Below are 20,606 nucleotides of genomic sequence, written 5' to 3'. Positions count from 1 at the left end.
ACTAGTGAGAGCATTACATTCACAATTAAGAAGACCTAGATTTTATAAAACTTGAAGCTGTGAATCTCGAGTTTCAACTCAGAAGAACAAGTTTTAATACTATTGGATTTACATGATCGGAATGTGAAGACACGAGGGTGATAATAATGCTCAACCAAGTCATTCGGAATGTGAAGACACGTAGAATATCCATCAGTGGACACAACAAAGCAACTATTTGCCGCTAATTAGCAAAATTACAAACGGTGAAATGTTTACAATTGGGTGACAAAAATCGACTCAACAAATTTGGCTCTCATTTTGAAGCCAGTTATAATAATTTATAACAGAATAGAATGAACTATATCAGCTAATATAATGTCAGCTAAATGGTGGAGGTATAATAGAGAGTACCTACGTGGTTGATTACATGTTGGAATTGGTAAACCAGGGGCATCCAGAAGTCTTCACTCTTGAGATGATCTCTCAGTAAACATCTTTTTATTGCTTCTTAAGACAGATGGTTGCCATTTCTTTGCTTCGCCAATCTGCCCTTAAATAGGGGGGTTAGTAATTTAGGGGCTGGAACATTTTCACTTCATTTTTATGCTCTTGTGAGGAGCTTGTCAGCCATCATGATCTTATAACTTGCATGAGGACCTTCCGACGTATCCCGCACATTCACATGCCAACCCATGGCCTTCCCAATGCCTTGAAGCTCATCCATGACTGCAACGGAGTCTCGAATGTACACTCGTCCACCTGGTCTCAGTATTCTATCCATCTCAAGCATTATGGTTGATATATTGCACCTGAAACACGCATCAATTTGACAGTTGGTACCCATCACAATGATTTTCAAATTCACTCGGTTGATCTCATTGGAATACATTATTATGAATTAGGGGAAGGAAAGGAGTGTAAACCAGGAATAGATTACATCTATAGAAAATCAAACAGAGAAATCGAATTAATATGGGATACCTTTTCCTTTCGACTGAGAACAAACCAGCTGCATGCAATAAGTCGTAGGTTCTTGGATATGTATCAAATGGTTCGCACCTGACATGTTACAATATTGTTGTTCTGTTTTCAGTAATCAACATTATCTTTTTATATCAGTGTAGTTTAAAACATGCATCCAAAAGCTTGATGCTAATAAATTTATGAAATTTTTCTGATTGTTTTTACGTATATTATAAGTAAAAAGGCTTATGTTACCAATCGTGCATAACTCCAATAAGTCCACGATCATAAATAACAGGCAAGGTGTTAGGCCCACTAACAGGAACAACATTCAACACCCAGCAATCTAGTTTAAGATCAACCAACGCCGCTGCAAATCTGTTAACACAAGATCTTAAGCAAATATATCATGGGAAGAATGAAGAAGTGGTAGATCAGGTGGTTGGTAAACATACCCTCCAAATCCCGCTCTCATATCCATTACATTTCTTAGTCTGAACGTTTTCCAATGAAATGCACGAACATAGCTGTCTATTATCTCATTCCAGTATTTAGATTCTGCCTTGAAGAGCTCATTTCGGGAAATGTACGCATCGTATTGAATTGTCTGAAGCCTACCAGGTGGTGTATGCAACCGTTCAGGCCAAACAGTGACATTTGCCCCATAACCATCTTCTGGAAGACGGGAGATGCATGTCTTAAGATCTACATTCCTGTCTCCAAAGAAGTAATCAAAGATTATGCACAAAAATCACATAGAAAAAAACTAACTCTACAAAGAAAGGAAAATATAAGAACACACACTACAATTCTCTAAGAATCATACCATACTCTATCTGGGTCGTCATCTTGGTCACAAAGTGGAGGTTTAGTTTCTGCCTGACGATTTAGATAACAACTATTATTTAATGGCTTCTGCCAAATTGCAATATATCCATCTTTTTTCACGAACTCCCAACATAGTCGGGTGGTCAAATTGAGCATCTCTGACAACCACAAGGAAAAATTCACACGTAAGCAACACTTGAAAGTTCAGAGAAAAGATCAGGTCAATTTCACCCGAACTAACAAAAAGTAGGTGTATACAACATATAAGTTGCCACAGGACTCTTAGATGTTTGTTCTTATCATCTCAATCTTGTATCAAACAGGTTGTATTACTTATTCTAGAAGGACAAAAGGAACTTGCAAGATAAGAGTGTTCGTGTCACTAAGAAACTGTAAAGTGCAAAAATTTCAAAGCTCTAACTGAGAATTGCCCTTCCAGAGTGCAGGCCAAACTCTTAAGGCAAAAACACACCATCGGCAGGAGATCTTAAGTAAGCTTTTAGTTACCTTCCCACTGTTCCTCCAAAACTTCTTCATGCTTATAAACAGGTTGTGCTGCCCACGCAAAGTATCCACCGGCCCTGAGCATTCGGTTAAGCTCAAGCAGCAAAATGCCATCTTCATAGGACAAGTTGAAGATTAGAAATCAACAGACATGAGACAAACCTAAAGTAAATATGCTTCACAGAGCAAAGCTTCACTAGGCAAATAATTTAGCTAGACAATGCCTGGCACATTGGAAACATTAATTTCAAGAAACCTATTAGAAATAAACTGAGGTCTTCATGAGCAACAAAGTAAACAGGCAATCTTGATGTTTATTTATGACAACAATGATTTACGGCCCAAGGCGAAAGAGTAAGAAGTTTCACTCTGAAAAAGTGTTAGGGAGTACGAGTTATAGTGCTAAGTACCCTAAAAAGAATTTTACTTCATACAATAGTTTTCGTTTGCTCATTGAATCTGATATCAAGCACAGCTAATGAACGTCTAGAATTGTTCTAGCGAAGAAAAATGCCTTTCTTAAATTGAGTACCAATGAGAATTTCACTCTTTACCCTGTTCATATTTACGTGATAAATAGTGGATGAGATTGAAAAAGAATTACCATCACGGGTCCAGTTGATTCTGCATCGCGAACAATGTATCAAGTCAAAAGCTTGACTGGGATACAATAAGCGATGAGTAGCAAATGCAGCAACCATTGCAGGTACACCACGTTCAAGAGCAAACTGAATCTGATTCTCGTGAACATCTTTTGGAGCAATGGACATGGTAATGACATTCCGAGACAGCAAATAGGCGCCAAAACTTGCAACACCACATCCAATATCCAAGACAACGCGAGTATGGTGACCAAATGCAATATCAGGGATCATCTAGTTAACATGAAGAGAAACAGCATAAGATGCCATGCCACCAAATGCTTAATTTGCATTCTGAACTTTCAGAATTACAGTTTTATTTACCTTAGAAATATGATCCAAATATTCGTCTGCACCATGTATAAACTGTGTCCCACCTCCAGGAAATTTAAACTTATCTTTGTCTCTGGTAATCCAGTTTTGGCCCCCTTTATCCTCAACCAGACGAGTATGAGGAACATTGCTGAACCAGACCTAAAACCAATGATACGCCTAAGTTAGAAAAACTCCAAAACCAGACCTAAGACCAATGATACGCTTAAGTTAAGAAAGCGCCAAAACCAGACCTAAAACCGATGATACGCCCAAATTAAGAAAACTCCAAAATACTTTCACAAAAGAAACAACTTTTAGTTGTAGCAGTTTCAAATCGTTCAATTTCTGTAATTGGAAGTATAAAGCGAGCAATACCTGGTCTCTGCTTCTTGGCCAAGGGATTGGGGTCTGGTACCCCTTCGGCGGAGGGATCAAGCAATTGAAACCTCCACCGGCGACTGGGCAATGCCTCTCGAACTTTTCCCCTTTCTCCACTGACTTGAGCTTTGAAATTGCGTCCACATTGTCCAAACAAGGTATATACTCACTCATGTTCTGAGGGCAGAGGGCAAACTTCTTAATCCGGAAGCTCCGAGAACCGCCCTCGCCATTGTCAACCTCCGTGGAATTCCCCCTGTTCTCCACGTATTCAGGATCCAAATCCCCGACCTCAAATTGATCCGACATTGTTCCATTCTCGTCCACAATTCCAAATCTCTGCACCGAATCGGAGGGCGGAGGGGGATTCGGAGCGAGCAACGGCGATGGAGTTGGGTCGAGATTCAACGTCTTATCAGGAAGCGTCTGCGTGTCATTCTGTTGAATCAGAGTAGAGATATTGAAGTGCTTGTTGTAGTTGGGTGAAAGTGAAACCGTAGGAGCTTCACTGGTGCTTTGGAAGAATATAAGCTGCTGGTACCCATCGGACCAGTGCTTCCCAAAGTAAAAGAAGGTAACAGAAACAAAAACAAGAGTAGCGATCTTGAATAATGGAGGAGCTCGAAATGAATCGGCGTTCACAAGCGAATCAGATCTCATTCTTGCTGAATTCCAGAGTCCCAGATCTCAGATCTTCTCCACTTCTCCAGCTCTCTCTCTCTCTCTCTCTCTCAGGAACTTCGACACTTTCTCTACAATCGAAGCAATTGGGAGGCGGAATCGGAGGAGGAGAATTTGCAGAATTCAGCTCTCCAACGTATAAACAATAATATCAATATGGGAGTGAAGTTAACGGATTTTGAGGAAGAAAATACGACGATTGCATTTTTACATTACAACATTAGGCGTCGTGTCCGAAAAGGCGAGGGAAATTGATGCGGGTTCTCACCCCGAGTTGTACCGAGTTTCCGTATCGCCTGCCTGAGAAGATGCCACGTGTTAAGACCGAGTCCATAAATGGAATGCCGTTTAGTCCAGTTTCCATATCCAACGTCGGTGACCCACGAGCTCATAACCGTGGGTTACTTCTTCTTATAAGCCTTACAAATGGCGTTTCCAAAAAAGGATAAATTCGCTGAATTTTCTCATTTTCCCGTGAAAATATTTTGGATTTAATTACTATTATTATTTTTTTTGTTTAAAATTTGTGTAATTAATAATATATGAAAAGAGAGAGAATATATGGAAGTTCTTAATCTCATATTTGATTGCATGATGAAGATGAAAGTGGAGATTAAAACTACATAAGTTTGTTATTGAGAAGGGAGGGATCTAATTTAAAGGTGGGGTGGTAATCATGCCAGAGGAAAGCACCCATTGCGAATTGTCGTTTGTAGGGCAAGTTGCCATGAGTTGGGAGACCGTACTCGAGGAGAAGGCGGTCGAGCTTCCATTCAGGCATGTTCTCGTAGTCCATCTTCGAATATCTGGGATAGTGAAGTGGCATTTGAAAGAAGTTGTCTCCTCCTTGCTTCTTCTCATTGTTCTCCATTTTTGAATGTGGTGTGGGCTTGGTGGCGGCTGGGAGGTGTCTTTTAAAGGGGAGAGAGAGGGAGGGAGAGGGCGGCACGAGAGGCATGGAGTTGCTCACAAGGATTGTTTGATGCAACTTCTCATGCTATGCGTTTGCTCATCAACAACTTGGCTGGCGCTTCATCGTGTTCCTCAAATTTGTTAATGGACTGCGTCTTAGTCGTTTCATTATTGGGCCTGGATTTGGACTTTCTATTGGGCTTTTTATCCATACAACATGTATTCCTATTATTATTATTATTATTATTATTATTATTATTATTATTATTATTATTATTATTATTATTATTTTGATAGAACAAATCTCATTTCAATGGAGTGTGAACATACATAAGAATTGTGGGACCAAAATTGAAAAGATAATAGTTGAAAGTCTACCTAATATTTTATGATATCTCAAAACTAGTATCTTATCATTTATCTATAAAAAAAAAAAAAACATAATTAAATCATCAGAGTTGAGGTCAAAGATTTATTTTTATTTGTTATTATTTAAATTTATCGGTGAGACTCCACGTCCGGTTGAGAGAGGAAATAAACATTTTTTATAAGGGCGGGCAAATCTTTCTATTTTAAAGTCACGAGGCTGACGATGATGTGTAACGGGCGGAAGCGGACAATATTTGTTAGGGGTGGGCTTGGACGGTTACAAATGATATTAGAGCTAGACATCAGGCAATGTGTCAACGAGGACGCTAGACCTGCAAAGGGGTGGATTGGATATCTCACATTGGTTAGAGAGAGAGAGAAACGAAACATTACTTATAAGGGTGTGAAGACTGATGTGCCAGTAGAATGTTAGGCCCTAAAGGGGTGACTTGTGAGATTTTACATTAGAGAACGTTAAGCCTCTAATAGGGTGGATTATGAGATTATATATAGGCGGAAGCCTTTCTTATAAGAGTGTGAAAACCTCGAGAACGACCATACTTAACGTGGACAATATCAAAATGTGGAAACTTCTTCCTAATAGACGCGGTCTACGTAACGCGAACAATATCATAAAGTAGTGGATTAAAATATATTTTAAAAATTGAATTATATGTATATATATATATATATATATATATATATATATATATATATATATATATATATATATATATTACATAATAAGAAAGATGGGGTAGGTGGAAATAAGGTGGTTTAATAAATACCGTGGGTGCGGAATTTAGGGCTTCACCAAGTGCGTAAATATCCAAACGAAGACTTTCTCATTATTTTATTTTTATTATTTTTCAACCTCTTGTCTTGTTCAATAATCTTGATGACGGAAGAAAATCATAAAAATTAATTTAATTTAAAGTAAGTTGAGATTCTTTCTCAATAATTTAATTATTGAATTAAGACTTAACGCACCAATCCAACATAATTTTTATCGTTTTATTTGTATAACAATTTATAAATTATTTTTTTAGTTTTTGAAAATTAAGTTTATAAACCCAAAATAAAAAATGGAATTGACACAAATTTTGTTTAAAGAAAACAGCTCAGCAAGGTTAGTTTGACTTTGATTTTTCTCACACTTTAAAATATAATAATATATTTTCCATTTATTTTAATCCGCCTATTGGAATTATATAACCTACCAGCGTCCACCACTTCATCCTCCATATCAATGGCATCCTTTTCCAGACGCCTACTCCTCTTTGCGGCGGCGCTACTCGCCGCCGCTGAAATCGCAACCTCCGCCACCCGATGCCCAGACTGCGGAGCTACCGGCGTTCCCTATCCTCTGAGCACCGGCCCCACATGTGGGGATCAATCGTACAAGATCCGGTGCGACGCAGGCTCACTGAAATTCGATACGCTGAACAATACGTACCCGATCATCGCGATCAACCCATGGGCCCAACGGCTGGTGATCCGGCCGTCTAACTTCCTCCGAGAAACGTGCGTGACAGAGGATATTGCTCACGGAGGAATCCAACTGAACAACAGTTTACCCTTCAACGTCACGAGCGGTAACACGATCTTGTACTTCAACTGCACGGATTCGCTTCTGCGCTCGCCGTTGAACTGCTCGTCGACGAGTTTGTGCCATTCGTACATCAACGGCTCGAGAGGGGCGGCGGCGTGCGAGGCGGCGCCACTGTGCTGCACGTTTCGGGCGGGTGGGTCATCGAATTCGTACATGATTCGGGTGAGGGAGTCAGGGTGCAGCGCGTACACGAGCTTTGTGAACTTGAACCCGAGTTTGGGACTGTTGCAATGGCCTGAACCCGGGTTGGAGCTGCAATGGCTTTCGCCGATGGAGCCGGTTTGTAATTCGCAGGCTGATTGTGATGGGAACGCGGCTTGTGGTGTTGACCCAAGTGGGACCGGGCTGAAACGTTGTCTCTGTAATTCAGGGTTTCAGTGGGACCCTGTTGCTGGACTCTGCTCCCAAAGTGAGTGTTTGACTTTTCTTCCCTTCTGACCGTACTAAAAAATTAGAGCTTGATTGAGGATCGTGGTTGATTTGCTTGTTTTTACAGACACGTGTCATGATCCTGACGGTTGTAAGAAGTCCCGAACTGCACTAATAGCCGGTAATTTTTATTGATTACTTCAATATTAATTTAACTAATAAATAGAAAATTTCAAAATAGTTTAATTAATTATTAAAAAAATAAAAAAAATGAATACATTTGTTCATCCAAAAGACATTGTAAATATTTAGAAATTATGTGCATAGGCATTGTATCCGGCGTCGGCGCGGCGGTGTTATTGTCAATAATAGCCATGTTAGTATACAGACGACATAGAAGAGCGAAAGAAGCTCAAGATCGCTTAACAAAGGAGCGTGAAGCAATTCTGAATTCCAACGGCGGAGGCGGAAGGAACGCAAAGATCTTCTCCGGAAAAGAGATCAAGAGGGCCACCCACAATTTCTCCGCCGATCGCCTCCTGGGTGTCGGCGGCTATGGTGAGGTCTACAAAGGCATTCTTGGGGACGGTACCCCTGTAGCCGTGAAGTGCGCCAAGCTCGGAAACGCAAAAGGCACCGACCAAGTCCTGAATGAGGTCCGAATACTCTGCCAAGTTAACCACCGGAGTCTTGTGTGGCTCCTTGGGTGCTGCGTTGAATTAGAACAGCCAATTCTGGTGTACGAGTATATCCCCAACGGCACTCTTCTGGACCATTTGCAAGGTAGTAAAGAGACAAGGGCATTAACATGGGAGCAGCGGCTCCAGATCGCGCAGAGCACAGCAGAGGGACTAGCATACCTTCATTTCTCAGCAGTTCCACCAATCTACCACCGAGACGTGAAATCCAGCAACATCCTACTAGACAATAAGCTAAACTCCAAAGTTTCGGATTTCGGCCTCTCCCGATTGGCGGAAACAGATTTAAGCCATATCTCAACTTGCGCGCAGGGTACTCTGGGGTACCTGGACCCCGAGTACTACCGGAACTACCAGTTGACGGACAAGAGCGACGTGTACAGTTTCGGAGTGGTTCTTTTGGAGCTGTTGACGTCGCAGAAGGCCATCGATTTCAACCGGGAGCCTGACGACGTGAACTTGGCGGTATACGTGCAGCGGATGGTGGAAGAAGAGAAATTGGTGGATGTCATCGATCCGAGGCTGAAGAAGGGAGCCACGGACATGGAGGTTGACACGATGAAGGCTTTGGGGTTTCTGGCAGTGGGATGCTTGGAAGAGAGAAGGCAGAATCGGCCTTCCATGAAAGAAGTGGTGGAGGAGATTCAGTACATCATAAGCGTCGCCACTGCCAAGCCTTAAAATCAGTAAACACAGAACAGAAACAGAGGATGAAGCAATGAATGCGCTCAATAAACACCTTTTTCTCTTTTAACGCACGACTGTGATTCTACCAGCCTCACAGCCAATCGGATGCGGCCAAGGGTTTGTAGCTTTTATGGCCTCGTCCATAAAATTTTCCGATGAGCTGGCCGTCTTTGAAACCACTCCCTTCAACCACTCCCTTCAACCACCAGCAAGTACGGAGTCAATCGCATCTGATACAAATGTCTCAAATTTTCTTTCTTTTGTACTTAATAATTTTTTAGAGTTAATAATGTAATATTAATAATTTTATTTCTGTACTAATATTTTCCAAAATTTTAATTTTTGTAAGAGTATTAATAAAATCAGCGAAAGTTTTAGCTTATTTTTGAATTAAAAATATTAATAATTTTTATACAAAATTATCGGTATAATTAAATTTTCGATTTTTAGATACAAAATTCTATGGATTATTTATCTATTATTAATTAATATAGGCTTGAAATTTTGTGCATGTGATATTTCGCGGAAACATGGATTATTATCGTAGAAGTGACGATATTTCGACGATTTCAACCATAAGGGAGGAAGATGGAGATTTCTGTTGCCCAATAAATTCGGTCGGCATTTCGTTCACTGAATTGCCCGATAAGCCTTTCTTCCCTCGGCAGGTATCCTTTTCGGATCATAATACGGCGAAGAACCAACCGTGAGGGTTCTACAGCGGGAAAAACTGAGCGCTCTCGCGGTCGGTTGACTAGTCGCAACTCGACTTCGTTTCCGGCTCAGCTCGGGTTCTGATCTCCTGAGATCTAAGGTAATTCTGTCTTCCATTCTCCTTTGGGTTTTCTGCTAGATCCGTGGTTTAATTGCGTGTTCTATGATTTTTGAGATCGGGAGGGAATTTGGAGCTTTTGAAAGCGTTCTTTGGTGTCGTATGAATGTTTAATCTGACAATGTGGTTGCTGTTTGTTTCGAATCTGAAATATTGACTCCGTAATCCATCTTCCGTGTCCGACTATCTGATTTGATTTCTTTGCGCTGGAAACTTGTTAATTTGATTTTTTTATTGATTCGAAGAGTGCTTTGATAATTAAGTTGTTTGGCTCTGTGTGATGGCAGATCTGATAAGATTGCGGCTATTCTCCGAAGCTTACCTTTTTTATTATTCATATTGCTTATACATAAGAATTTATATGAGACAGAACAATGAATCATTTTGATAAGGTTACGATAATTTTCATTCTCTTTTCGTTTGTGTTCGGCTAATTATTTAAATGCTTTAAGTTAGAACTTCAGGACTAACCTTATATCTTTTATGATTCGCCTGTTAAATTCATCCTTACAAACCACCTAAGGAAACAAACACAATAATTTGATGTGAAGTTTTTGCTTTAGTTTCCAAAAAATATGGGTCAATTATACTAAAATAATTTTATTGGACAATCTAGGTAATTAAATGAAATCATACTGTGCAGCATGCCAAAATCTTTTGTTTAGGCATTTTCCTTTAAACTATCCTTCGATCTGAATTCTGATTACTGTATTTCAATCCTTTTGGTGGAGAAGGAAATTCTCAGAGATTGATTCTAATACAGTTTTCAAAGTGAATTTTCAGGTTCTTGGTTTTAAAACAAATCGTGAATTTCAATGTTATCGTGTACGCTGAAATTTACCAATTTGTTATTTCGTAAAGGGAAGAACGCCTTCTTTTTTTGACTAAATTTTCATTCCGATTTTTTTTTTTGAAAATAGTTTCCAAAAGAACTCTAGCCTTTTGTTAGATGGTTTTTGATGTTTAGGAACTGGACTATTTAAATTTTCAATGATGTAAAAAACAAAACTTCCAGATGTGGAGACGTTCAAATGTTTGGAGCAGTATTTATGCTGCTACAAGGTTCTTGAGTTCTCGTTGACAGCTAAATTATTTTGTAATTATTGTGGTAATCGCATGGATCAATGTTTAATCTGCTGGCTGCTTTTTTATATTTTGAGGTTTCTTTCAAACTTTGTTGGTCAAGTGAGGAGTCTCTTATCTGCCTCTCTCTAGGTCCCTCTGTGGATGGTACTGACTGCTGAGTGTCATGTGAGTCCATTTTTCTTTGCATGGGTTCAAAGATATAAATACATCTTTCTTTGCATAGATATATGCACATGCATGCGTACAAAGTATAATAACTTTTTTTTTTTTCTTCGTTCTTTTCATTGGATCTTGTCTTCTTAAACGAGTGTCAAAGCTATTTTCTTTGTCATTGACCACAGAAAGCAGAATTTACCACATCACAATGAAGGCACTTATTCTTGTTGGAGGATTTGGAACACGTTTGAGGCCGTTGACCCTCAGTGTCCCCAAGCCACTTGTTGACTTTGCTAATAAACCCATGATCCTGCACCAGGTATTCCCCCACCCCCTTTTATCTTCCTCCAGACCCCATTTTTCAAGAAGCTCCCAGTACATCCTGCTAATATTATGGTTATTTTTGTACCGTTTATTTCAATGAAATATTGACATGAAATTAGCGATTATCTAATTCTGGTTGTAACAGAAATTAGAGAATATCTAAAATATATTCATTTTCTGGCAAACTCAGTATAAATTAGAGAATGTCGCAAATTAAACTGCTTTTAAGGAGATGATTTCGTTTAATCATGCTGCTGTTCTGAAAAGCCTTTTTCTCCCTCACTGTCCAGATAGAAGCTCTCAAGGCTATTGGAGTGGAAGAAGTAGTTCTGGCAATCAATTATCAGCCAGAAGTAAGGAAATAACTCTTTTTTATTCACCTACTTTACTTGAGGTTTGCAGTGATAGATACAATAAATCTTTATTTCTGCAGATAATGTTGAATTTCTTGAAAGAATTTGAGAAAAAGCTTGGGATCAAGATCACATGCTCTCAGGAGACAGAGCCACTTGGAACAGCTGGCCCTCTGGCCCTTGCAAGAAACAAACTGGTAGATGATTCCGGCGAGCCGTTTTTTGTCCTCAATAGTGACGTTATCAGTGAGTATCCACTTAAAGAAATGATTGAATTCCACAAGAGTCATGGGGGAGAGGCATCAATCATGGTAACCAAGGTAAAACACTTGAGTTCAGATATACTTTAACTTCATAGGCACTTCGTCAAGATTCTATCAAGTCAGTAGTTGATATATTTTCTTCTAGGTGGATGAGCCTTCCAAATATGGTGTGGTTGTCATGGAAGAATCTACTGGGAAAGTTGAGAAATTTGTGGAGAAACCAAAACTATTTGTCGGCAACAAAATTAATGCGGGAGTTTACCTGTTAAACCCCTCTGTTCTGGACCGAATTGAACTGAGGCCAACATCAATCGAGAAAGAAGTGTTCCCGAAAATTGCCGCGGAGCAAAAGCTTTATGCAATGGTACTGCCAGGGTTTTGGATGGACATTGGACAGCCAAAAGATTATATTACAGGACTAAGACTCTATCTAAGCTCCTTGAGGAAGAACTCTCCATCAATGTTAGCTGTTGGGTCTCATATTGTAGGGAATGTTCTGGTGGATGCGACCGCAAAGATTGGCGAAGGATGTCTGATTGGTCCGGATGTTGCCATTGGTCCTGGTTGTGTTGTTGAGTCAGGAGTTCGGCTATCTCGATGTACTGTAATGCGTGGAGTGCGAATCAAGAAGCATGCTTGCATATCAAGCAGTATCATAGGCTGGCATTCTACCGTCGGGCAATGGGCACGTGTAGAGAATATGACAATCCTAGGAGAAGACGTTCATGTGGGCGATGAAGTTTACAGTAATGGTGGAGTAGTGCTGCCGCACAAAGAAATCAAATCCAGCATTTTGAAGCCCGAAATAGTCATGTAAAGGTGTGTACTTGCAAATTAGTGGAATTCCTTTTTGAGAGCTGTAACGTAAAGTTGTCTTGAGTGAGTTATATCAGTTCTTTTACTTCCTCTTCATGGGCGCAGCATAATGTCACTGTCTGCTTCTTCAAGTTCTGTGAGCGAAGGTTCATCTCCTTTACCAAGGGCGTTTCTTGTCATGGTTCTACAGAGTAATATTTTTGTGTATATATGGGAATAATTCATCGCTAAATTTTCTGTTTCCTTTTCCGAAGTAAGATTATTTGCTTCATCTTCTTGACAATCGTCATTCGTCACTCCTTCAGGAATTACCTTTTCTGGTTCATATTAAAATTTTGATGTATAGTATATTGAATTATCTATTAGAAATACAGAAGCCTAATATTATCTGAAAATGGGGCAAAAGGGCACGAGTCTGCTGCAAACGTATAAATTTACAGAAGAGAAGGTAGGAGACCGAAGAGATGAAGCAGAGCCTTCCATAAGGTAATAATATTCTTTATTGGTTTTATTATATGGATCCTTCAAAAATCTGGATCCTATTACATCCATTAATAGATAAAACTGCTGCTAAACTTGCTGCTAAGCCACAGGGTCTCTGAATGCCATTCCGGAATATGCTTCCCATCCACTACGACACTACTTTTTAATTGCTTGTTTTCTTTATGTTTATTAAATCTCTTGGATCTTATGTGTGTGGAAGTTCACATGCCTGAATGAAAATGATAGAGGATGACGGTGAGGATGGTGGTAGTAGGGCAAATGAGTCAGTCTAGTATCCCGCTGGCGCTGGTTGTTAGTGTCTCTAAGAAGAGTGGATATTCCCTAGAGCTTAGTTGCAGCGCTTACCTTGATGATATCTCCATAGGGAGCTTGATTGTTAAACATCCAGAGGATCAAATTGCCTACGAAGGCCCTCATTTCCAGTAAGCATTAGTTTTTGCACTGCGAGTTGACGATGCTTCCAAGTTGTTCAATCTGCTCTGCCATTTTTCTTTTCAGTGATCTGGATGAGAACCTTCTAAAGGCATTCCGCAACAAGCGTCCTGCACGAGTGCATGATCAACAAAGACAGCAAAGAGTATCTGATATGGCTTTGTTTTAGCATAAACTTCTAGCTTATGGATCAGTCAGTCTTCCCCTCTTTGTTCAACTTCAAGTTCTTATTCTTTTTCTGCCTTAACGAACATTTCTCATGTAACTTATCTTAAGTGGTAAAAATTAACTAAAAGCCAATAATTCGAAGACATATTGAGAATACTGACACAAAACAATACCAGTATAAGGACCATAATAATAGTAGTCAACCATTTTTCATACTACATCCCCTGCTGCTGCTAAAACACTGACAGGCCTACATGGTGGTTTCTGTTATTTTCAGATGCCAAGTCAACACTTCAATCGTCAAACAGTAAACAACAAAACAATTCCGAGAGTAATGCACCTGATCTGTTCAAATGGTCATTACTTCATCAAGATTTAAGACCTATACGCTACAACTAAACTCTGGATTTCCAGTCCTGGAAGAAGGGTCCTCCTAAGCTACTAAACAGAATTGGCCAATATTATAGAAAAAACTAGCCGCTTCTGGAACTCTAATGATTAAACCACATTATTTCTGCAACTATCACACTGAAACTCGAAGAGAGAAGCTACTAACACTTATTTTTATACATAAATAGCCAGCGCAAATTGTTGGGCTGAAATCAATTCACGAGTTGAGACTCAATCTTCACGTCCCTGTGGGTGTAAACAACACCTTTATCTCCATCCACGACTTGCCCACTTCCCCTGAGAATCCTGCAAATTTAAGTACAATGCTGATATTAACTTGCCTAGATATTGACATGTCATGTGCGGAAATGGAAGTATTGTATGTGGACAATATTGAATTTACTCAGAAGAGTATGATTTGTTCATACCATCTGGTCGTTAACAGTCCTTCAACTCCTACTGGACCCCGGGCATGGATCCGACTTGTGCTAATTCCAACCTGTTACAAACAATGGATGTGTAAAAAGAAAGCAACAAACTTAATCGTATTGCTATCTGACAATTATAGGAGCATTTCGCACCTCAGCACCTAGACCAAATCGAGCCCCATCACTAAATCTTGTGCTCGCGTTATGGAAGACAGCAGCACTGCCAAGAACATAGCAAACAGCATAAATAGGCTATCCAGGTGAAGGCACCATTATTCAATACAATCTGTCTCTCGCGCACGAGTTCTAATAAAACGAAAAGGTCATAAATGAATGGATGAAGCTGGAAGAATGCTAAATAAGGTTAACAGAAACACTTACCTGTCAACTCGACGTAAGAAAACTTCGGCAACTTCATGATCTTCCGTAACAATACAATCAGTGTGTCCACTGCCAGTTTACAGGAGAAAAAAACCCTTTTTATAAGCAACAGAAGTATTGATCAATAGACACAAAATGCATGCTCGCCTTCAAACATATATGAATAAAGATAATTAGCAATTTGAAATGCTCTTTCATCAAGAAAAATATTAGCATGCCTTCCATGTTGATGTATATGATCGATAGCAGCAAAGACATCGTCCACAATTTCAAGAGTGCATGCCAATGAATTGTATTCATGATGAAACGTCCCTGCCTCAGGAATATTCAACAGGGAGCTCGACCTTGGTCCACCATTCAAAATAACACCTGGAAAGAGAATTAACTACTTTTTTAATTTATAGATGTCAAGTATTCCTAGAGTATCGAAGGTAAAATTGATCTGTAGATGTTGAACCTATGGCATCTATTTTCATCACTAATACTCGTTTTCCTTCTGTTCTAATAACTTTAAAGAAGTGTTGGTTAGGATTGTGCACTAATAACTTTAACACCACCACTATGATGGATTTAGCGACCAAACGCATAAAAAAGTCTGCACTGCAGAAATTGCGCAAGGAGGCAAGTCTGACCTTCAATGCGGAGATTTACAACAAGCTCATTCAGCCCACCCGTGTGGACTAAGTCCTGGTGAACAAGAAGTGTTTCCTGCATTAAAGAAATAAGAGAATCAAAACAGAATCCAAATCAGGAATAAGAAGAAAAAAACGTAGGTACAAGATAAATCACCCAATTAAGTGGAGATGGAATAAAGTAAAGTTAATTGATGAATGATATACCATTGCATTACAGGCTGCTGGATAATCTATTTTTGCATCCAGTACAATTCTCTTTGCCATTTCCAAATCAGCAGACTTGTCAACATAAACATGGCAGATTCCATCTGTGGCATGAAAAGAGCACATGTTTTTACGACCATGTCTTGTTTCATGAAAATAAAAAAGAACGTAAAAGAAATATATTGTATTAGAATGGTCGATCCAATCCACATTACCAGCGTGACCAAGAACAGGAATTTTGGTGGAATTCTTAATTTGAGAAACCAGTTTGTTGCTACCTCTTGGGATCACCAAATCAATAACGTCATCCAACTGCCATTATCGACAATTAATCACTTCAACTGAAGTATATTGCTTACTTTCTACTGAACTGAAGTATACTTTCTACTGAACTGAACTGAAGTATATTTATTTTTAATTCTTCTCATCATATGGACTTATTGATTTTTCACAATTTTTCAATAACGATTCACAAAAAATTTAAAGTCAATGCTTTACAATAATAAATGATAAGACAATGGAAGAACAAAAGAAATTATGAAATAGAACGAAAATTATCAGGACTAAATTAGGAAAACTTGTAAGATATGACATCTGAGGTACGTCCTCAATAGTATTTTACTCTCTATTTACCCTATGACCACGAGTAAAATTCAAGGTCACGAAAACGAACAATTCAAGAAGGGTATTCAACCAAATGCACCTTTAGTAGATCGGGTATTTCCTCCCTTGAAGTTACAAGTCCAATTATGGTCCCACCAACACTATCTGGAATGGCTTCCGTGATAACCTATATATAGCAAAAAGAAAAGTGAACTGATGTGCCAATGCCATTTTAATTTGATCATGAAGGAAATATGATACCTTGTGCAATATTGCATTTGATCGCCTTGCTTCCTTTCCCCCTTTTAAGAGAAGACCATTTCCGCTCCGAATTGCTAATGAAGCTATCTATATAAATCACAAACCCAAGGGTTCATTTTAAAGGAAAAATTCAGCATTGTGAACACTCAATGGAGACAACTCTAAGATTCTCCACAAGCAATTTATACTAACCTGTACCAGAGCATCTGGACGAGACTCAAACACAATCAATAGAACACCCAACGGAGACGATGTTTTTTCAAGAATTAGTCCATCTGAAACCTGAATGCAACAACCACCATCTCAAGTTGGGGAAAAATTGAATGCCAGCAAAAAATTCAGGCATTCTGAATTATTGAAACGGTTCTACTTATCAACCATCTAACTAGAGTCAAAAGAATATTTTCCACTACTTTGAATCACAATTACACAAAAGTCCATAATTTGTTACCTCAGTCTTCTTCAAAACATGACCAATTGGATCTTCCATGTTTGCAAGTGTACGGATGGAGTTGGCAAGACTGGATATCTGTTCACATATACAATTAGTATCACTATTCACCAAGAAAAGACAGGCTTTGAGACTTCACAAGGCAGTATCTAATGTAAATAATTGAGTAGATGTGTAATCAGTGCTATGGAAATTGTTCTTAAAAAAAATCATGCAATGATGTCTTGCCTTTCCAGGTTTCAGTGCCAGTCGTGATACTAGGGCCTTTTCATATCCAGTCTGTTGAGCTTCAGCAACATCAGCTTCATTTTCAGCACTGATCAGTTTTTCATTTGCTTCAAGGGCATCAGCTATATCCAGCAAAATTTTTCTTCTCTCTTGAGAAGAGATTGCCTAAGGAATATAAACTAAGTATAAAAAATCATGCTAACTTGGCATACAAAGCAACGGGCAATTACCTGCAGCCTTCTTGAACTTTCTCTTGCTGCAACAGCCATATCACGAGCACCAACATCCTTTTGGGGCTCCCACAAATGAGCATCTTGATGGAAGAGGGTACCGATGCGATCACCTTTGAGGACCTTGAGGATATTTGCAGGAGCGTATCCGCTTCAAATGATTATGGAAAAAACCGTTTCAAATTGAATCAATATTCATATTAAATAAAAGAAAAAGAAATCTGAATGGAAAACCTATTCATCCCAGGCTAGGTTTCAAAGAAACACGATTTTGTAAACTAGGAAGCATTTCATCCCCTTTCACAAGGGCATGTGAAATAACATTTTTTATTTTTGTCGACCGCACCCTGAGATAACCTGCCACTATCTTGCAAGTATGAAATGGAAAACATGGGATGGGTTAAATCTAGCAGTTCCCCCTCTAATTGGATAGTGTAGTGCATAATATTTGTGGAATGATTATATTAGATACAGAGAAAAGGGAGGGAGATTCCTGAGGCACTCATAAATGAAGCATACCTAGTGATAATAACAGGAATGCCAGCATATGCAGCACCAGTAGCAGCTTTAACTTTAGCAGTCATACCACCTCTTCCCACTCTAGACTTGTCCCCAAAGGTAATTTCACCTTGATGGCGTTCCTTAACATATGTATGGATTAACTTTGAGTGAGGGTCACTTGGAGGCCCACTATATAGACCGTCTACATCGCTTAACAAAACAAGGAGATCAGCTTTTAGCTCCAAAGCTAAAAGTGCTGCCAAACTGTCATTGTCCCAGAATATACCAGAAGAATCCTGAGAAGAGTTGTCAAAAAAAAAAAAAAAAAAAAAAAAAATAGTGACATAAGTGAAAAAGATATCGGAAAGAAAATAAATAAATCCATTTTGTTTGAATTAATAAAGAGGCTTTCAATCACTTTTCACAATCACAAAGAAACTACTATTCAAAACTACCATTCCCAAAGCAGATCAAAAGAATGGCTAAAGAGCAAGAATCAAACCTCATACGGAGCTTTCCTGGTGCTGACTGCATCATTCTCATTGAAGATAGGAATAACCTTAAGAGAAAGTAATGATTTCACTGTATCACTAAGTTGACTTCTAAAACCTTTATCCCTAAAATCATTATCTGTAACCAGAAGCTGAGCAGATGTAACATCCAGCTGCAAAAACATTAAAAAGAATTAAGTCAAACGAGTGCATTTATTGACAAGCCTTAAAATTGTCAAGTAATAACGAAAGCACATGTCATATAAGGGTCTATGAAATAATGACTGGTAAGGGGTGAAAAAAGAAGAAAAAAAGAAAGGATTGCAACTGAGATAACACAGTAGCAACCCAATAGCAATCTGCCAGAAGTAAACAAACAAGTTAATGAGCTAGAAGCAATTCTTGTGTTAAAAATTAAAAATTAAAATAAATTAAGAGTGGTCACCTGACTAAATAATGTGTCATAGAGAGCCATAAGACTGTTTTGACCAACAGCTGCGCATGCCTTACCATCAAGATCAACTTGTGGTTTTTGAAGGTCAGCAAAACTACATTATTCATAGTACAATCTTAGAATATCCTTTTTTTTTCCAAGCAAAAGTGATCAAAACTTTCATTGATTTCAGGACTCCGTAAAATTTCATTGTCCCCCTAATCAATTTAGTTGCAACGTATCTGGCAAAAAATTACCTGCTATTAACAAGCTGCCTATATCGAAGCCTTTGACGACCAATACCAACAGCACCAGATGAAACCAAAATAACCTCAAATTCTTGTGAGTTCAATTCCTTGATCTGCATTTCAGATCGAAATCTCAATATTGAAAGGAAAAAAAAAAAAATTAAGCGACTCCAACCTGAAGCTGATAAGGAAAGGAGAAAACAAAAGTCTCCAACCACTATAAACTTGTAGAAGACTTGATTTATGAATGCCTGGTAAGTACCTGCTCGCACAATGCTCCTAGTCTGCCTAAGGCTAATCTTCCATCACTTCGCGTTACCACCGCCGTCCCAACCTTCAATGGCAAAAGCACGACATCCAATGACGGGTAAGTCAATTAAATTGTTAATGGTTTCTCTTCCGGTAGGAAGAATTGAGAAATTCTACAGAACGCGAATCGAATCGGCAAAAATGCACAGAAATGGGCATTCAGTCGTAAACATTAAATAATCCATCCATCCATCCAAATCGAATAATAATGTATGATACAAAAGACATCAGAATTAAAAACTAAGGCGTCGGCTTTCTCCATCCAATTGAAACCTGGAACTACAAATTCTAAGAAGAACAATGAAAACGTCCATCCAAAAAAATTCCAGTTCCAAATACAAACAGAACTGCCTTGCGCTAAATTAAACCAATAGAAAAGAAGAACACCTGGAAATATTAAAATGTGGATAAAGGGAGATAAAAACTAAAGGTTTAACTTAGAGATACCTTGACAACAAGGCGCTTAACATCCCGAAGGAAAGCTCGAGAGCGATCCATGGAGTCCATAAGAACAGAGTAATGAGTCAACTCGACCGAGACACAAAACAACTCGGCAGGGTTTCGTTGGAAATACCAATATATCTGAGCGGGGGCAGTTATATATATATAGAATGGAAATGGTAGGCGGAAGTGCGGAATCGGAACCGGGGTTTTTACTCGATTCTCGGATTATATTCGAACCGTTTTCCAGTGACCAATGCAATTCCACACTCATATTGTTCTTTATTGGCTGCATGTTTCTTCGTCACAGAATCAGGATTGCGTAGGGCCTCCCAAAGACTTGTCACCATCCAATTTTTTTACGCACAGTTTTTGAGAAGACGAAAAAAATTACAACTTTTACTGAAGACTGGCGGACATTTGGCGACTCCTCATTGAACTTCAGAACGGCGACAACAAGGCTCGAGCGTAGAGGATTTCGCGTTTCTCTGAACATGCC

At 39.0% G+C, this 20,606-nt stretch overlaps 5 protein-coding genes across 7 annotated transcripts; 2 read left to right on the top strand and 3 right to left on the bottom strand.

Moving 5' to 3' along the window:
* Positions 1–196: 196 nt before the first annotated feature.
* Positions 197–4,408, bottom strand: LOC111809191 (putative methyltransferase PMT11). The gene is made up of 9 exons (XM_023695575.2): positions 3,609–4,408; positions 3,243–3,392; positions 2,882–3,152; positions 2,281–2,391; positions 1,772–1,931; positions 1,401–1,658; positions 1,201–1,323; positions 964–1,041; positions 197–791 (listed from the first exon to the last, which is right to left on the bottom strand). Exons 1-9 carry the CDS (start codon positions 4,269–4,271, stop codon positions 584–586), a joined length of 2,022 nt encoding a protein of 673 aa, XP_023551343.2. The 5' UTR covers positions 4,272–4,408; the 3' UTR covers positions 197–583.
* Positions 4,409–4,911: 503 nt separating this feature from the next.
* Positions 4,912–5,163, bottom strand: LOC147789788 (cytoplasmic tRNA 2-thiolation protein). Its single transcript, XM_087129578.1, has one exon. The coding sequence runs from the start codon at positions 5,161–5,163 to the stop codon at positions 4,912–4,914; it is 252 nt and encodes an 83-aa protein (XP_086985704.1).
* A 1,630-nt stretch (positions 5,164–6,793) lies between these two features.
* Positions 6,794–9,753, top strand: LOC111808865 (wall-associated receptor kinase-like 20). Of its 2 annotated transcripts, XR_015411554.1 has the most exons (4): positions 6,794–7,594; positions 7,682–7,735; positions 7,882–9,151; positions 9,487–9,753. XR_015411554.1 is itself a non-coding variant. In XM_023695081.2 (3 exons), exons 1-3 carry the CDS (start codon positions 6,823–6,825, stop codon positions 8,931–8,933), a joined length of 1,878 nt encoding a protein of 625 aa, XP_023550849.2. In that variant the 5' UTR covers positions 6,794–6,822; the 3' UTR covers positions 8,934–9,321. The 2 variants fall into 2 exon arrangements, 1 of the variants encoding a protein (XP_023550849.2); XM_023695081.2 differs by lacking the exon at positions 9,487–9,753 and having other exon boundaries at positions 7,882–9,321.
* On the top strand, positions 9,613–13,052 carry LOC111808866 (mannose-1-phosphate guanylyltransferase 1). Of its 2 annotated transcripts, XM_087116962.1 has the most exons (6): positions 9,613–9,753; positions 11,199–11,332; positions 11,628–11,690; positions 11,771–12,010; positions 12,099–12,772; positions 12,875–13,052. In XM_087116962.1, exons 2-5 carry the CDS (start codon positions 11,222–11,224, stop codon positions 12,768–12,770), a joined length of 1,086 nt encoding a protein of 361 aa, XP_086973088.1. In that variant the 5' UTR covers positions 9,613–9,753; positions 11,199–11,221; the 3' UTR covers positions 12,771–12,772; positions 12,875–13,052. The 2 variants fall into 2 exon arrangements, with proteins under 2 accessions (XP_086973088.1, XP_023550850.1); XM_023695082.2 differs by lacking the exon at positions 9,613–9,753 and adding an exon at positions 10,776–11,022 and having other exon boundaries at positions 12,099–13,052.
* A 1,014-nt stretch (positions 13,053–14,066) lies between these two features.
* Positions 14,067–20,577, bottom strand: LOC111808864 (delta-1-pyrroline-5-carboxylate synthase). Its single transcript, XM_023695080.2, has 20 exons — positions 20,114–20,577; positions 19,620–19,691; positions 19,367–19,470; positions 19,122–19,224; positions 18,688–18,849; positions 18,204–18,481; positions 17,685–17,835; positions 17,455–17,619; positions 17,227–17,304; positions 16,968–17,057; positions 16,776–16,862; positions 16,615–16,701; positions 16,127–16,223; positions 15,912–16,015; positions 15,705–15,780; positions 15,291–15,441; positions 15,073–15,141; positions 14,845–14,911; positions 14,692–14,762; positions 14,067–14,569 (listed from the first exon to the last, which is right to left on the bottom strand). Exons 1-20 carry the CDS (start codon positions 20,171–20,173, stop codon positions 14,476–14,478), a joined length of 2,166 nt encoding a protein of 721 aa, XP_023550848.2. The 5' UTR covers positions 20,174–20,577; the 3' UTR covers positions 14,067–14,475.
* Between the last annotated feature and the right edge of the window lie 29 nt (positions 20,578–20,606).

This window comes from Cucurbita pepo, chromosome 13 (genome assembly GCF_057944985.1).
Source record: "Cucurbita pepo subsp. pepo isolate OVF chromosome 13, ASM5794498v1, whole genome shotgun sequence".
In the NCBI taxonomy this organism is placed as follows: Eukaryota; Viridiplantae; Streptophyta; class Magnoliopsida; order Cucurbitales; family Cucurbitaceae; genus Cucurbita; species Cucurbita pepo.
This window is presented reverse-complemented; position numbering and strand designations above follow the sequence as displayed.

What these genes read in the sequence shown, in the direction of transcription:
- LOC111808864 (XM_023695080.2), bottom strand. Translation starts at nt 20,173, where the DNA reads ATGGACTCCATGGATCGCTCTCGAGCTTTCCTTCGGGATGTTAAGCGC. An exon ending in AGGCAGCTTGTTAATAGCAG is followed by an intron (nt 19,225 to 19,366) that starts GTAATTTTTTGC and finishes TGAATAATGTAG; the next exon opens with TTTTGCTGACCTTCAAAAAC. An exon ending in AAAGTTCAAGAAGGCTGCAG is followed by an intron (nt 17,620 to 17,684) that starts GTAATTGCCCGT and finishes TATATTCCTTAG; the next exon opens with GCAATCTCTTCTCAAGAGAG.
- LOC111808866 (XM_087116962.1), top strand. Translation starts at nt 11,222, where the DNA reads ATGAAGGCACTTATTCTTGTTGGAGGATTTGGAACACGTTTGAGGCCG. An exon ending in CAATCAATTATCAGCCAGAA is followed by an intron (nt 11,691 to 11,770) that starts GTAAGGAAATAA and finishes TTATTTCTGCAG; the next exon opens with ATAATGTTGAATTTCTTGAA. An exon ending in CATCAATCATGGTAACCAAG is followed by an intron (nt 12,011 to 12,098) that starts GTAAAACACTTG and finishes ATTTTCTTCTAG; the next exon opens with GTGGATGAGCCTTCCAAATA.
- LOC147789788 (XM_087129578.1), bottom strand. Translation starts at nt 5,163, where the DNA reads ATGGAGAACAATGAGAAGAAGCAAGGAGGAGACAACTTCTTTCAAATG.
- LOC111808865 (XM_023695081.2), top strand. Translation starts at nt 6,823, where the DNA reads ATGGCATCCTTTTCCAGACGCCTACTCCTCTTTGCGGCGGCGCTACTC. An exon ending in TGCTGGACTCTGCTCCCAAA is followed by an intron (nt 7,595 to 7,681) that starts GTGAGTGTTTGA and finishes TTGTTTTTACAG; the next exon opens with ACACGTGTCATGATCCTGAC. An exon ending in CCGAACTGCACTAATAGCCG is followed by an intron (nt 7,736 to 7,881) that starts GTAATTTTTATT and finishes TTATGTGCATAG; the next exon opens with GCATTGTATCCGGCGTCGGC.
- LOC111809191 (XM_023695575.2), bottom strand. Translation starts at nt 4,271, where the DNA reads ATGAGATCTGATTCGCTTGTGAACGCCGATTCATTTCGAGCTCCTCCA. An exon ending in ATTTGGATCATATTTCTAAG is followed by an intron (nt 3,153 to 3,242) that starts GTAAATAAAACT and finishes CATGTTAACTAG; the next exon opens with ATGATCCCTGATATTGCATT. An exon ending in AATCAACTGGACCCGTGATG is followed by an intron (nt 2,392 to 2,881) that starts GTAATTCTTTTT and finishes TGTCCTATGAAG; the next exon opens with ATGGCATTTTGCTGCTTGAG.